This window comes from Cyrtonyx montezumae, unplaced genomic scaffold (assembly GCF_038088225.1).
Source record: "Cyrtonyx montezumae isolate F1298 unplaced genomic scaffold, pur_monq_1.0 scaffold_10, whole genome shotgun sequence".
NCBI lineage: Eukaryota > Metazoa > Chordata > Aves > Galliformes > Odontophoridae > Cyrtonyx > Cyrtonyx montezumae.
Window position 1 is genome coordinate 31,792,152 of NW_027071826.1, and position 17,333 is coordinate 31,809,484.

Genomic DNA, 17,333 nt, shown 5'->3' on the forward strand with positions numbered 1-17,333 from the left:
CTTTTAAAAATGATGTAGGATGGAAAATCTCTCTTGGCATTCATCTCCAAACTCTTTAATTTTGATCAGAACATGTTGTTTGTACTGCTAGAACCCCAGTTTCGGAGGAAGGAGCAATCTACTGAAAGAGGTAGAAACAGAAAGAATGAAACCAGATTTCTTTGCAACTCATTGTGATTTGAAAATAGGAGAAACAGAATGTTTTGTATCTAGTATGTACTGACTGCACTTAGTCCTAAAGATTTGAGACCTGTTGGAGACTTGTTTTGAACAGGTCCCAGGCCTGCTCTGTTACATGCAATCTGATAAGCAGATTGCTGGTTTTCCTAGTTGTTCTCTTGATGGCTTTTTAATTGCTATGATCAGTACTAAATTTTAGTGTGCCTCTTTCTGTAAGTTTTTTTTTCCTGTGTTTTTCATTTGTCTTCTAATATGTAGCTGCTCATCTGTGTGTTTTGTTAGCTCCCTCACTACGTTCAGATGAATTGGAGAGGCCTTTCTTTTCCTGATTATGTTAGCTTGTCCTCATCATAGTCTATTTGAATAGATGTATAGCTTGTATCTTGAATTATATATATTTTTTGCATGTCAAGTAGTATTAAGTATTGTTACCTTAAACAATTACTGCTGTCATTTGTAGAAAGTAGGTATCGTACTGCCTATCTTGCAGCTGTAACTAATCGCAGTTGACAACATATTTTGTGATCTATTAAAACTTACTTAGCAGTTCTGTGACTGTGTATTTAACTTCTTGCAGTTTCCAGTGCATAATACCATCTAGTAGTTGGTAACTTGTGGTCATTTAAATAAAACTTGATTCACACTTTATTGCTATCCTATTTTGACGGTAATGAATATGAGAAAACAAAGTACAGATTGCTGTTATTGTTTTCTATTAGATTTATTATGCAGTCTATCTTGGATCTACGCTTCCTGAGTTTTTAATATTATCATGGATGATGGTCTTGCTTTATTTTGCTTGGAGCTAGTTAGATCTTCTAGTTTATGCTGTTAGGTCTCAAGACACCAGAAACAAGAAACTCTAGTGAAACAAGCAACAGGCAGGTAGTTACGGTCTCCAAAAACTCATTTTAGGTGATTTAATTAATATAGACAAGGCATTCAATTCTTCAGTGTACCATGAACTATGTCCTTAATCATTTCTTACGCCACATGTATTCCAGCTGCTATAGCATATGAAGTAGGGCAATTGCAAAAAAACAATGAGGAAAATGGAACTGCAGGTCACCAGAGAGACACCTTCAGTGCTGACTCAGGAACAGAGAAAGTGCTTTGTTTGGAAAATGTGCTGTCTGGTCATGTAACTAATGAAGGTAACATATATGCACCAGGTCAAGAATAAGCTCCCAGAATGCTTATTATGTGTGCAGTATGTATTTATGTATATAGATTGTATTATATGCATGCCCTTAATTGTTTAGAGTAGTTGTCCCTGTGGGGTTGGGTGGGTGGATGGAATGGACTTGCACAGAAACTAGTAGCATTTTCAATGTTTTTATGGTTAACACCAAGCTTGGGAATTTATAGAGCTATGCATGAACTTCTGCCCTTGAGTTAATGAGAAACTTGTACTAGTGGGTTATCAGTGAGGACCAGCACTTGGGGGGAGGGGGAGGGAATGTATACTTTGCTTTCATAGATATTGATGATAGAAGAGGAATGGTGAAGGAAGGAAGGTTTGCATTTAGTTACAGGCTGTGGAGAGGAGTGTATGGCAGAAGACAGTTGTTGCTTGTTCAGGACACCACCATCAGTTTGATTCTTCCTTGTAGCTCAACCTTCTTCCTCTCCTGAGTTTTCATTCTAGTTTTCTTGAATTATCCCTGTAAAACAAGTCTATATATCTCTTTACAAAAGGCTATACAGTGCATAGAATTTATTGCATAAATGTTTTGCTACAGCATAGGCAGAACGCTCAGTTGTGTACAGGTGCACAGTATTTTTTTCTTTTGTTGCTCTGATTTGTACATGAAATTTCGTCAGCTTCGTTGCTTCTCAAAGTGAACTGTGTTTGAAATTTGTCAGACATTTAAAACTTGTATAGTTTCAAATTAAGGAATTTTGCAACAGCTACATGTGTAGACAGCCTTTCTAAAGATATTCTAATTATTGAGATGGAACTAAAAAACAACTACTATTGTTTCATAGTTCCTGCAACAGAACTAAATGGTGGGTAACTGCTTGTGTACAATGCAGTCAACTTTCATTTTTAAATATTTCTCACGTGCTCAGTTTTATATAAGTAGCAACTATTATTTCAAATCAGTGAAGTTAATGGCTAGTGAAGTTAAAACATGCTGCTTTTGGAAGAAGAAAGTGCCCTGGCTTGGTATTTTCGAAGTAGTATACAATTTTGTGAAGAGACTGAAGGAAGCACTGGTTTCCCTGGAACCATCAGGAAGCCTTGATTTGTAGACAATACTGTACTGTCAGTGTGCTGCTGGTTCAGCAGCATCTCTGCATACATGATTGGCAAATATTTAAAAGGCCACATTTTGTGTAATTGGTTCAGCCTTTGAAAATTATTAACTTCTTTGTGCTAAAGGATGAGAACAGCAATGCAAGATTTTATCGTGACAATCTCATGCTTTTGTCTTCTACCAACAAGGGCATATTTGTGGTTGTTTTTTTATGTGTGTGTTGGTTTTTTTTTTTTAGCTCCTCAAAGGATGGTATAATGCTTTGTAATCACTTTGGTACTGATGAGGTATGGGAAAACATTTAAGTTCCATAGTCTTTGTAAAGCTGGATTAGACAGGAGCTGTGGCAGATGGTATTTTGTTAGCTGGGGAAATAAAGGAAGCTTTTTGTATCACAAGTTATTTAAAAGTATGTGTTTCTGTTTAGCTTTAGTTTTTATATGCATTGTGAAATTTGGGAGGGGGAATACATACTTTATGGAATATTCAGCTAATTTGCAAATAAGGCTGTCTTAATACATAGAGTTAAGTGTTATTCTTTCTATTGTTGCTTTCTCATCTGTTTGCTAATTAGCTTCCTTCCTTTTTTGTTATCATATGATGGTTATTTATATTAATAGAAAAGTTGAATAGGCATTGTTAATACCTCATTGCAACCAAGGATATAGAACTTGCAAATGGTCATTTTGTTTATAAACCTTTAAAAAATTTTTGGCTTTCTGATCTGGCTCATCTGCCGATTCTACAGGAAATGGATGTTGCATGCGTCCATCAGCTGCGGAAATAAGCTTTCTACTTGTGTTTTGTGTAACTGTCCACTAACTTAACAAAAATAAATATATATATATCGCTAGTCAGTTAATAATGCAAACTTTGTATTTAAGCATGGAATTCACATGAAAGTTTGGGTTTCTTTCAAAATCAACAATATTTCGAAAACTTTACCACTGTGTAACACAACTCTGCATTTCTGAGATGAAGGTCAATGAGATTTAAAAACATGCCTGTTGGAAATATTAACTTTGTGTAATGATTGTTCTGATAGAAAAGTTGCATTTAAAATGATTAATGTTTTTATCTCCTTTTTTCTCTGTTCTAGGCTTAAAGGAAGCATAAATGATTGGATTACTGCTCTGACGTTTTGGAGCACAAGGGATATTAAAGCGACTTGAATGTATTGGAACATGGCTACTTCTTAAGATGCAAAAGTTACAAGAAGTTACAACTTTTCAAAACTTACTGAGTATCTGCATTTTCTAGATATTTTGCATTTAACTGTATCCTTAAATGTCCATGTTTAAGATCTCATGCAACCATTTTATGTTTTGGAGACTATTCTCCAAAAGAAAACTGTGCATTTAAGAAGCCGAAATGACTGTATTTTCTTTTGGAACTTACTGAGGTTGAACATACTGAAAGATCATGACCAGCTTGAAGCGGTCCCAGACTGAAAGGGCTGTGGCCACTGGTGTGTCAGTTGGAACAGATGGCGCCTCAAAAGTCCACTCAGATGACTTCTACATGAGGCGCTTTAGGTCACAGAATGGCAGCTTAGGATCTGCAGTCATGGCTCCAGTTGGACCTCCTCGCAATGAAAGTTCCCATCATGTTACCTCTACTCCTGGAGTCCCCAAAATGGGGGTTAGGGCAAGAATTGCTGATTGGCCCCCAAGGAAGGAGAACATCAAGGAAACAAGCAGGTCTAGCCAAGATATTGAAACTGCCAGTTGTCTTGACAGCATGTCTTCTAAAAGCAGTCCTGGGAGTCAGGGAAGCTCTGTTAACCTGAATGCTAGTGATTCTGTCATGTTAAAGAGTATCCAGAACACACTTAAAAGCAAGACCAGACAATCTGAGAATCTAGACTCCAGGTTTCTTACACCTGATGGTTATCCCAGTTCCCCAAGGAAAGCTCTTCGCAGAATAAGACAGCGTAGCAACAGTGACATTACCATAAGTGAGCTTGATGTGGATAGTTTTGATGAATGTATTTCACCCACGTTTAAATCTGGACCATCCCTGCATAGAGAGTATGGCAGCACATCTTCAATAGATAAGCAGGGAACTTCAGGGGAAAGTTTTTTTGACTTACTAAAGGGCTATAAAGATGAAAAGTCTGATCAGAGAAGCCCAGGCACAAGTAAGCTCAGTGAACTCCTGATTGCCAGCGGAAGCAAGGGTTCAGGTTTCTCTCTGGATGTGATTGATGGACCTATTACGCAAAGGGAGAACCTGAGACTCTTTAAGGAAAGGGAGAAGCCACTCAAGAGACGCTCAAAATCAGAAACAGGAGATTCATCCATTTTTCGTAAGCTGCGTAATGCCAAAGGTGAAGGTGAGCTTGGGAAGTCTTCAGATCTTGAAGATAACAGGTCAGAAGATAGTGTCAAGCCTTGGACTTGTCCGAAGTGTTTTGCTCATTACGATGTACAGAGTATTTTATTTGATTTAAATGAAGCAGCGATCAACAGGCATAATGTTATTAAAAGAAGGAACACAACAACAGGAGCATCTGCTGCTGCTGTAGCATCGCTTGTCTCTGGACCCTTATCTCATTCTGCAAGTTTCAATTCTCCAATGGGCAGCACTGAAGATCTGAATTCAAAAGGAAGTCTCAATATGGATCAGGGGGATGATAAAAGCAATGAACTTGTGATGAGCTGTCCTTATTTTCGTAATGAAATTGGTGGGGAAGGGGAGAGGAAGATAAGCCTTTCCAAATCTAATTCAGGTTCCTTCAGTGGATGCGAAAGTGCCTCGTTTGAGTCAACTCTGAGTTCTCATTGTACAAATGCTGGAGTGGCAGTTCTAGAAGTTCCCAAGGAGAATTTGATTTTGCATCTAGACAGAGTGAAAAGATACATTGTTGAACATGTAGACCTTGGTGCATATTATTACCGAAAATTTTTCTACCAGAAAGGTAAGTAGATTTTGTTTTTTCTGGTGTTAATAACAATGTGCAATCTGTTAATGATAACAGTGTGTTAGCCAACGTATAAAGTTAGGCTGACGTATAAGAGTAATACTTGCATTAAGTATATATATTATGTACATGCACACATATATAAAATCAAAGTGTATATACATTATATTTATACGCACACACACAGCTGTATATCTATAAATAATCACTTGTTAAGAAACACACTGGTAAAATGTTTCAGTCAGAACTTGCTTTGTCTAATAGAATTTGTCTGAAAATATAGAATATGGTTATTTTGTTGTGTGATTTTGTTGAAACCAGGAAATATTATTTCCCCTGGATGAAGGGAGGAAAAAAAAATCGGATCAAAACTTCCATTCCATTGGAATGAGCAAGACCCAAACATGATCCAGATACCTCCTCACCAAAATGATTCTGGCACTGAGATGCAGATCATACTCTATTTTGCTCTTGAAAAAAATGAAAAGTAAAAATATTGCAGGCAAAATTCTCTTGAATTAAAAAAAAATAATAATAATTCTGCCTGCGGGGCTGTTTGCCTTGCTACTGCATCTTGTGATAGACAGAGTAGGTTTAATGAGTGACCTGACAAATACTTGTTCCTTAGGTACTAGTGTCCAGGATTGGGTTTCATTTGCTTAATGAAGGCAGCTCTGAAGAGCTTGTTTCCTGCAGATTAAAGCAACAGGAATGCCTAGTTAAAATAAGTGGATGGTCATTCCAGAGAAACTTCAGCTCATTAACTGTGGATTACAGCTAATGATCTCATCTCCAATTTTTCCCTTGCCTCCTAGTGTATGTCTGTCTCTTGTCTCTTCCTTCCTGCATTGTCCCTTGTTTGGGTGGCTCTTGTCATGTCTTTTCCTTCTGTAGTCTTTTAGGGCTGGGAGACAGACATGGTAAATGGTTTTTGAGAGTGCTGGTCCACATCGTTTGGAGAGAAAAGAATGCTGAAAAATACTGATTACTTGTAAGCCAGATGCACAGTATAGGATGAAGTATGTTTGGAGGGGAGAGTCTGAGATTAGAGAGCTCTGTCTGTAGTTCCCTGCTCATCTGCCCTCTCCGACACAACCTGATTCCTCGCTACTCTGGGCAGCGTTTTGCAGTCAGCAGCAAATGGTGCAGCCTTGTGTGACCTGATTAGCAGTGTTTCAGAACTAAAAATAAGGCTTTATTCTTACCCCTTCCTCATATCAGTCCTCTTGTTCTCTGAAAATGTAGTAGAACAGTTCAAGCTACTTACCAAGCAGAAATCTTGCCGTTACAATAAATTCTTCGATGTACTGCAGTTCTGGTGAGTCAAATCAGTTTCTTTACAATCAGAAATACCAGAAGCCAGTGCTAGGTGAGCATGGGCAGCAAACAGTAAGGCAGGAAGGGGGCACAGGCAGGGGTCACAGCACTGAGCCCATAACAGTTTATTAGTTTATCTCCTCCCAGAGGGAAACCACACCCTCATGCTAGTCTCTTGGCATCCACCATTGTATTTTCATTTATTTCTAGTAGTTACTAACGTGAATTAGATAAACAGAGCATAATCTAGTCCTAAGGGTAGATGTGAGAGGTAACCAGGTAATAGCATCAATATGCGTATATGTCGGGGCTAAGTAGAAAGGAGGAGTTGTAACTTTTATTTTCTAGTATTAAATTTTCTTTTGTTTTATGGCTTAAAGAAATTTTAAAATTACTTTTACCTGGATTTTAAAATGACCGTGCTTGTGTTTGTTTACAGAATATGGGCCAGAGAAATTTCTTTTACAAGAAATTTTGTTGTAATGGCTTCTGTAAAAAGACATTGTTTAGATGTGTTGTTAGATACACCAAAACCTCGCAGATATAAAACACCCAAAACAGGGTTTTTTTTTTTTAACTACTATTCTTCCCCCAGAGGTACAATTGTGATCAAACTTCAAGTAGTGTACGAGGAACAAAAAATCAAGTAAAATCAAGTTGTAATAGACAGTTTTGTGTAATGTGGAACAAGTGATGATGCAGAAATTTTTTATATGAAGAGGAGGTTACATCTTTCTTATGAATATCACCTACAGTGATCAAAGGTGGCTTGGGTAGGATCTGTTAGTCAAGGCAGCAGGCCCTTTTAATCTTTTGTCTTAAAAAAAAAAAAAAAAAAAAAAGTTACTGAATGGAAGTAGCTTCACAGATACCTTGAAACCAAAATGGACTGTAATTAAGTAAGATGCTTATGGTGATGCAGCTGGAATCTATAATTATGTGGAAGGAACAGGTTCTTCTTTACAGGTATTGTTACTTGAATGGTAATTACAAAACAAACTCTAGCATAATTTTTGGACTCGTTAGTAGGTATTAACAACTTAACTGGCAAGTTAAAGCATCCCAGGGTGGAAAAAATGAGAAGAAAAATGTAGGATGTTGATAAGATGTCTTGGATTTTTAAACGGGAGACTGTCTGTGGCATCTATAGGGCTTCTATCAATGGAGCAACGTCAAGATTTAATAAGACTTATGTATATGTTTTAACTTATTCAGTTTCCTCATTTACTACTAATTCAGTTGCTCAAGACTTATGACAATATTTACAGGTTATTCTAAAAGGTAGAAGAAGACTGTTGAATGTTAATTACCTCTGTGCAGGGTATTGGCGTTTAAGGACTTATAGAGGTGTTTGGTGGAAACCACACTTGCTTTCTTTAGGGTCTTGCATGCTCTGAAATCTTTAAATGGAAAACACTGACAAAAGACAGGGTGATGGTATAGAGACCCTCAGGTGAATGGCCAGCCCCTCTTTGTGAAAATAAAGGAGAAATTCTAGGGCATGTGTGGTTTCACAAGGAAAGAGAACCTACTTGAAAAGTATGGTATCTCTTGGAGAAAAGTATAACAATAATCAGTATGGATAACATAAAAATATTAAAAAATACTCTGATTTTTAAGATAGTAACTGATTTATGCTTTGGAAAATTACTGCCATTCATTGGGAAATAATGTGTTTTGGTATCTATTTTTAGTATCTTTACAGATGCAGTTCTTGATGGTGATATTCAAATATTTTGTACTTTATCCCTGCAGAACAACTCATATCAGAATGCTGTAAAAGTTGTAATTCATTTTAGTTTCTTTATGAATATTCTTTATGAATAACCAATAATTTATGTATGGTGGTATGGAGAGTATGTTTAGATTTCCTTTCTTGTTATTATTCCAGGGAATTTCACATTTCTTCTTTCAAGTGCTGAAATTTCAGATTGCACTGGATTTCCATTTTTGTGCTTGTATAAATTCATTCATATATGCAGGCATGCAGCATATGGAATGGGATGATGTAGGACTTTTTTCTTGCAAAATGCTCGACTATTTTTTGACATTCTCTCAAATTTTTGGGTATTGTATTTTTAAATTCAGTTGTTACTTGAAAAATGTGCAGCTTCATTTATAAGTTGCTGAATTCATGGTGATGTATCTCCATCACCAGACAGGATACGTAGGTTTGACTTTACATGTTTATAATTAAATAAATGCAAAGCATGCATCAAAAATCCACTACTCAGTGAGCAATTTCTCCAACCCTGTGTTCTACTCTCTGCCACCACCCCAGCTATGCTGGTTTTAGACTCAACACTTTAAATTTACTCTGAATTGCTCAGCACTTAGCTGTTAAATAGTTGTTATTCTTTTTTGCCTGTATTCATTTTGATTTTAAGCAAGACTTCAACTTCTTGCTTCTTCAGTTTTTCACCTTTTCAGTAACTTGTAAGACTATTTTTTGCTTCTTTCTGATATAGAAGTAATTTAAATCTTTTGGGTACAACTGTCTAGTGCTCACATTTTTAATATCGAGTCATGAGTTTCTCACTGTGCTGTGTTTGGCTCCCTTGTTTTTTGTATTTTATGGAGGAAAATTTAGCTCAATGTGAATGACATGGATTTGACTTGAAAAGCTAACATAAATAAGATATGTATCCTATTTTACTTAAATTTGTGAAAATGCAACGCTGAATTTCAGCCTTCTCGTATAAATGGAGCTCATTAGGGAACTGAAGGAGAAGAACAAAATCCTGGTACCAGAACTGACTCTAGTGCAACTGGCAGTTTGTTGCCAGTATGATAACTCAACATGAAAATACAATTGGAAAGTAAGACTGACTTTTATCTGTTTCATTTGTTTGCTGTTAATATGCAAGAACACTGGAACTATTTTGGGGCAGATGAGAACCTTGGTCCAGTAGCTGTGAGTATAAGAAGAGAAAAACCAGAGGAAATAAAAGAAAATGGACCTCAGTACAACTACCGGATCATTTTCAGAACCAGTGAGGTAAGCAGTTCAGGAACGATGTGAAAAGAAACTGGAAGGGAACAGTCTAAATCAAATGGTGTGTGGATGTGGAGTTTTTTGCTTTTCCATGGGGATACATTTCTGTCTCCTCTTTGTGTACAATGCAGGAATTTCCTAATGAAGGGTATACCACAGCTTGCATTGCAAAGAATACAGACAAGTGTATCAGCGAATTAGTAATTCTCTAACATCCAGAAAAAAACTGTGAAGGTTATTTTGGTTAGAGTTTAAGTAAGTTACTGGAGCTATACTAGCTACAAACAAGCAAAGAGTAGGAAAATTATTTCCTCCAATTTCCAGTGGCAGTGGTTAGACCTGAGAAGCATACTTTTATACTTAGAAATGTTTCACTGGAAACATTACTCCTAATGTTTTCAGAGTGTTCCTTTTTTTCTGAGATAAAATCTGTAACAAATTTTGAATTATTTCAAATGTTCTAAGTACTGTTAGTTATCAGGATGAGTGGCATTTTGCATGTCGGTGTCTGTTCCATGCAACATGAAGTACCCAATGTCCTCAGACTCCATCGAGAATCATAGAAAAGTGTATTTTGCTCCAATGCTCTTGTTAATGAGCTTTGATTCTGTGCATAATTCAACATGCAAGCTATTTTTGTTCTCTGTGCTTAGCTGATGACATTAAGAGGCTCTGTGCTGGAAGATGCTATTCCTTCAACTGCAAAGCACTGCACAGCCAGAGGACTTCCCCTAAAAGAAGTGCTTGAGTATGTGGTTCCTGAACTGAATATTCATTGCCTAAGGCTGGCATTCAACACTCCTAAAGTCACAGAACAGCTTATGAAGTTGGATGAACAAGGGGTAAGTGCAAAGTTGTCGATTGTCTTAAACTTTCAGATTACTGACAGAACTGCAAAACTACTATAATTTTAAGAGATTTGAATCAGTTTAGTAAAATGCCTCTTTTATACTGAAGTTTTTCTATGGGGAGAGTTGTGTGTATTTTTCCCCCTAGTTTTGCAGAATATTTGGATTTATTGAAATCATGCTCACTGTGGGAAGTAATCTAACATTTTATATTAATGTTATGGCAGTTGTCCATTTTAATTTACTTTAAAAGAGATTAAGTGATGGTTTTTCAAAGATGGAGCAGGGAGTTGTTTTCCACTGGCATTGTTATTGTAATGAAAATAGAAATCTCCAAAGTCACTGAATGATTTGCTGCAATATACTAATGTTGTATTTGGCACGACAATTACATTAGTGTGCTGCCTACGGGTGTTTTTTGCCTTTCTGAAACAAATTACATGACAAAATATTCTAAACATCTTCATGCAGATGATTTTTGTTTGGGTGGTAGACCTCTTTTCTTGTTAAAAATGGAACCAAGATTTATTAACTATATAGCTCAGACTTAGCAAAATGGAAGTCAGTGTGTAAAATGAATTTTATTATTAAAAATCATGACAGTGATGTCACAGTTGGTGTCTGTCTTCTGGTCTTTTTTTGGTGCTTACAATCAGCCTTTTCTGCCCAAATTTAAAATCTGTTACTATTTCTTCTTGCTGTCAGTCTGACATTGAAATATAGCCACTATAAAATAGGAAAAGGTTGAATTATCTGCACCACAAGGAGGAGAGTGTGGCTATTCTAAAAAATATTGGTGACTATCATAATTATTTGGTCAGTGGCTCTGTACAAAATAGAGAATCCTCAAATAAACACCTACCAGAAGGAAAACTTAAGCTAAACTTTCTGCCCTCCAGTTAGTTTCATATGCTCATTTATTTCAGAAAGAGCATGCTGTGATGTACTGAGGAAAGGGATGGCTGCTTTGCATCCTGGATTAGTGACTCCTTGAGAGGATGATGAGATGAGCCAACAAGTGTCTTAGGATTAAGCCAAGTTTACCACAAAGTCTGCTAAAAAATAAAAATAATTTTTAGGAATACCCAATATAACTTCCTGCTTTCACATGATCAGAACCTAATAGGTTTGAGGCATTTTTCCATAGATAATTAGAGCAGTGTTTTAAAAAAGCGTATTTAATGTTACTGATTTATTCCTTGAGCCTAAATCAGATCTGCTTTTTATCCAGAATCAAGTTTGTTAGGCAATTTGAACCAGGGATCTCTCTATCTCTTCCCGAAGTTTCCTTTTTCAGCAGTGGAAACAAGGATGAAATTTAATCCAAGGTGGTTCCAGAAACGATCTGCTGGATTCTAAGATAAGAACCTTACAGAAATGCCAGTCAAGAACCTCAAATTTAAACAATATTGATTGAAAGTTTTCTTAAGAGGAAGAAAAGAAATTCTATTAAATACCTAATTAGGAAAGCACTTTAGCAGAATTACTTCAGAAAGTTATGAAAGTTGAAGGCGAAAATATCCTTACTTCAAAAAATATCCTACAAGTCCATAACAACTTACAGTATGTTGTAGGATGGGGTAGATTTTAATTTTTTTCTACTGCATAAGCATTTGGAAATCATTAAGGGTAGTTGATAGTTAAAAATGTACTTTGTAAATCAAAGTATGTTTCTGTTTTTGTAGTAATGAAGCAGTTTGACACTTCCAACAGAAAAAAAGATAAGCACACTCTGTACTAATTAGAAGCTGCATTTTTATCAGTTCCAAGCTAAAACACAAATTTGGGGAACAGCTGCTCCACTAATTAGGTACACAGAATGTTTATCACTTTTTTCACTTTGTGTGTCACAGTGTTTCATTACTACATGAACAGGTGCCTGTTTGATGTAGCAAGCAGGAAGTTTTGTTAAGAGTTAAGACTACAAGGTGACCCTAGCCTGACTTAGCTAGTTTCACCCTATACCCCCTCACTTGAGACAAATTTGTGTGCTTTAATAAAACTTATTTGACAGTTTTGATTAAGCTAGGCTATCTTTTTTTAATATTTGAGAGATTTTAAAGCAGTTATTAGTTTTCATGTTTATGAATTTGCACTTATTTACATTAATCTTCTTTCAGTTTCTAGATTTTTCTTCTGATATTTTTCACTGCTACATCTTAAGAGTCATTTTGGTGTGAGATTCTTTTTTTGCAAAGGTTTTTGTATGCAGTAATTAAATAATCTGTTGGTCTTGTTTATGGTAAACTAAACAGATTGTACTTTTCAAGTTTCTGCTTGCAGCATATTTTCTCTGAATTTTGTATATTTTTAATGGGGGTGAGTTCTGTCTCTACTAATCTTTCAGTATCTTAAGAAAGTAGGTATCTGAACTGAGTATGATGTCTAGTATCAGAATGGAGATATTCTTCTTGCCCCAATTTTGGTACTGGTGTTTCACGTCAAGTTCCATGTCCCTTATTCCCGTCAGATTGTTAAAGTCAGTGTACATCTGACTGTTCTTTATGTACAGCCCACATGGCTCTCACCTAGCTGTTCTTTCTATTGGTGTTATTAAAACGTATTCGTTTGAATGGTTCTATATAAAGATGCAATCCGATCATTCTTTATGGCAGTGGTACCTTCCTGACTTGACTAATTACCATCTACTAATTTTCTTGAATGTGTAGTTCATACTAACTTCTTGTTTATGTCCAAATATTATTTCAAAATTTGAATATCAGGACAGTTACTGATTTATTCCAGTAGGATTTTATGGAAATACTGTGCTACGTCACTTAGCTTTTAATATAATTCTGTATTTATATTATAAAATTGCTGACTGGTTAAATCTGAGATGTGCTAGGTGAATACTGAAATTGCACTTCTCCCTCATATTTATATATGTAAATGCTTCCAGATTATTAAAATGAAGCTGCTTCTCTCAAAGCTTTACCACACTGCAATTCTTCCTTCAACTCCTTCTTTCTTTCTTATTTTGAGCTATACTCTTAAAGACCCTAGATTTAGAATAAGTTGTAGTAAGGGGGCTGAGTGTCATTCTTCCAGTAGATGTTTATTTTTCTATAGCAGCTTGCATTGTCCTTAGGAATTTTGTTTTTGTTTTAAGTTCAGCAAATTTAAGAAGGAATTTTACATTTTCAGCATGGTCCTTAATTCCTCATGGTGACATTTTCAAAGGCACAAAGGGCAGCTACTTCATTGCTTCTGGAAATTGAGGATCCGTTTTGTGTTTATTCCCTGGGAAATATTTTCTTTATCTAAAATTTAAAGTTCAGTAGCATATATGTACTTGGTGAGAATGGTTTTCTTTGTCCTAATTTGTTTGAGTGAAATTTCTAGAAACTTTCACTTAGCAGAACAGCTAAGGCATTGTGGTTCCAAGAAGCACCTTCTCCCATTGTATTTCTCCTCGGAGAAGACAGAGAACTTGCATCTGAACAATGAGTGTTCCTGAATAGTCTGTCAGGGGCTCTGCTGGTGTACTGAAAGTATAGTTGTTATTTTGGGAGTTGGCCTGTAAATATTCTATCTATAAGTAATAGATGGATAAGTAATAAGTAACAGATATTTAATAAGTAATAGATCAGCTATACTCATGTTTTACAACAAAAGAAATTAGACATATTTAGAAGATAAATTTTAAGTAGTTACTATGTCAGAGGATAAAACAAAGAAGATTTTGTAGGGGCCCCAGAACTGACTTGTTACATGTGCTTGATTTCTCCAGCAGTAGTAACTAAGCCTTTAGCTTTCTTCTTTCCCCTACTTGTGTTTTTTACTTCTAATATTTTGTCACCATTCATCTTAGGTAGTAAAAGTATTGCACTTTTTAGAAATGTTACATTTTAAATTGTGTTTCATTTAGAGAAAGAACAGAACCGGTTCTGAGGGTTTTTAAAATATCCCACTGTAAAAATAATAAGTTAAAATTAATGAATTTTATTTGGTTTGAGTTTGTCCACATCACCTCAGCAAGTTCCAAAATGTTGTCTCATGAACTATTACAGGAGGTTTTGGAGCAAATCACAGTATATTCAGATAACTTTGCTTTCAGTGGCTCTACAAATACCTGTTTGCATTTCATAGTAAACTACAGCACGCACCTTTAAACCTCTTGATGGTTTTCTTAACTGTTTTTCAGATTTTGTTCTGACAGGTATACTTAATGGTTTTTTGAAATGCAACCTTTAAAAAAATGTGAATGTAAGAGAATAAATTATTTACTTTTATTACATGCACAAACTCTAAAACTCTTTTGCTGTCAGCCAGTCAGATTTCCTGCATGTGAAATCACTTACAGAGATGTCAGTAAGTGGCTGCTATTGCTGTTTTCTTTCCATCTCTGACTTTTTCTGTAGTCCAGACGTAAAAGATGCAGGTATGGCTCCTTTTACGTATGCATTAGTTTGGAATCAGTGGGAACAGTATGTGTCAAAGGATTAAAATTGCAATTGGTTTAAAAAATGGGTTACTTTCACATGGGTAGTTTCTGCTTTGTTATTGTCAATGAATGCAATTTACTCTTTAAACATAAGCTTAGTAGTTGAATGCAGTAATAAGTGAATAATTTCTCTTTTCTTTAAAAAAGTGAAAATCTGAGAGACTGTTATTTTATTGCTGGTTACAGAAATGAGTGAGTGTTGTGCCCTACCTTTCTTTATGGGAGGTTTAGCATAGAATAATATGCTACAATATTAGCAATAACTAATAACTAACAATAACTACAGTACCAGCCAGAGAGGGGGATTCAAGTTTCTGATGTTTTTCAGCTGATACTGTTGAGTCATATGGATCAGTGTAAGATATGCACCATTTGCTAGCTACAGTGTCTTCTTCCAGAAAATAAGGAACATCAATGTTTGTTTCACTTTGGAAAGCAATTCTACCTCTTCGTATTAAATATGCTGTCATCAAGCAATTATGCTGAAAATCAATGAAAGCTTTTGGAAATCAGACTGTTCATTTTTCTTTCTTAATTAAGGGTTTAATAAAAAACAATCTGAAGTGGATTCAGTAAATAAGTGATTATATCACTTGTCAGACGTACAAAATTTTTGTCTTTCTCTCTTTGTAGTTGAGTTACCAACTCAAGGTGGGTATCATGTACTGCAAAGCTGGGCAAAGCACAGAAGAGGAAATGTACAATAATGAATCAGCAGGTCCAGCCTTTGAAGAGTTTCTACAGCTCTTGGGAGAACGAGTTCGGCTCAAAGGATTTGAGAAGTACCGTGCTCAGTTGGATACAAAGAGTAAGGTGTCTTTTTTCTCTTAGGTGAACAAAGTACATAATGTAGTAACTAATCAATTTTTTTCACAGAATTGTTAAAAATAGCCTCTTTACAATGGCCAAAAAAGTTGTTCAATATTGAAAGTGAAAGCAGAGCAAGTATGTACTTTGACTCAAACACATATGCTCTTGATAATTATTGGACTTGTATACTAATTTGGTATGAAATTACCACTAAGTCTTCAACAAGAAACCAGTAGACTGTGGAACTGTTATCTGCACTGTAAGCCCATCATTACTGTATTGTGTCATGAATAATCAAAGGAGTTGGTATGTCATGAATTTCTTGGATGATATGCTAATGAACTGTTTCAAAAAGTTTTGGGAGCCCAAATAATTTTGCCTTGACAAGTTGATCTATTGCTTTTATGCTATGTCTGTTGCATGTAATTTCTCCTCTGAGCTATTTTTCTGCTATCAGATGTATTTTTGCCTCTATGATTTTAGTTTAGATTTATAGAAATTAGACTATTTTTGACAGCTATAGTATCAACTTTAACCATAAAACATTACACAAAATAAAAATGCAGTTGAAAGATGATTTTAGGTGACAGAAACTATAAAAGAAATATTCAGGATTTATTTTAGTAGAATTTATCAGCTACTGCTAGTTGATTCAATTTGTTAATCTGTGTAAAGATACTTGAGAAAGTTTTCTTCAAATATTCAAACTAACCAATTTCTACTGAAATTTTTCACTATCTTATTCAAAGAAGTTTAAGGGGATGAGTCCCAATAGCAGAAAAGCATTCATCAGCTCCAGTGCATCAAAAACTGCTTTTGCTGTGATTCTTTCATCACAAATCCAGTAACTTGCCCTGCTTTAATCCAGTGTTTTACCTTGTTGTCATGGTTTTATGATTTTTGGTACTGGTATTCCACATCATACCATCATGTAGTGCATTTAGAGTTAAAGAGTTAATGCTCCAGCTCCGTGGATCATCGATAGTTCCAGGTATACCTGTCTCAGAAGAGAAGAAGAACTCCATTCCCCAGAGGACTTTGCGATGCTTTGCGTTCTTACGTGTTTACGCTCAGAGGGAAAGATAAAAACTGTCTGCGGTCACGGGACACGCTCTCTTTCCTTTGGGATCGACTCAGCAGTGGGTGCTCGCTGCCGTCCGCCTTCAGCGTTAGCGTAAGGCCTTCGGTTTATCGGACACTCTCTCTTGCTCATTTTATTTGATTTATTAGCTTTAATTCCAATTATATTGTATTATATTGTGTTATTTTGCTTTCCGATATCTTATTTAGTAAATTAGCTTTCCTCCTCAGATCGTTGCCGCTGTTTTGTTCCTAGGCCCATCTCCCTTTTCCCTTTTCCCTTTCCCCCTTCCCCTTTCCTGGGGCGTGGGTCCGTGGGTCCCCCGCACCAATCGTCACGGAACCGGGCCGAACCTGCCCGTAAACCGTTGACATTTTTGGCGCCCAACGTGGGGCAAAACCAGCTGCCTTAGCCGAGCAGAGACATACTTTTAGAGTGAATCTCTGTCTCTCGTTAGCAGGCTTATCTGTACTG

The 17,333-nt window shown here is 36.1% G+C and overlaps 1 protein-coding gene across 6 annotated transcripts in view; it reads left to right on the forward strand.

The window, feature by feature from the left end:
• SIPA1L1 (signal induced proliferation associated 1 like 1) overlaps positions 1–17,333 on the forward strand; it is a 198,792-nt gene that overhangs the window by 120,672 nt on the left and 60,787 nt on the right. For all 6 annotated transcript variants that reach the window (XM_065754733.1, XM_065754732.1, XM_065754728.1 and 3 more), the window contains exons 4-7: positions 3,541–5,361; positions 9,549–9,679; positions 10,330–10,518; positions 15,602–15,776. In XM_065754733.1, coding sequence (XP_065610805.1) covers positions 3,864–5,361; positions 9,549–9,679; positions 10,330–10,518; positions 15,602–15,776 — 1,993 coding nt within the window. In that variant the 5' untranslated portion in view covers positions 3,541–3,863. The remainder of the gene's footprint in view (positions 1–3,540; positions 5,362–9,548; positions 9,680–10,329; positions 10,519–15,601; positions 15,777–17,333) is intronic.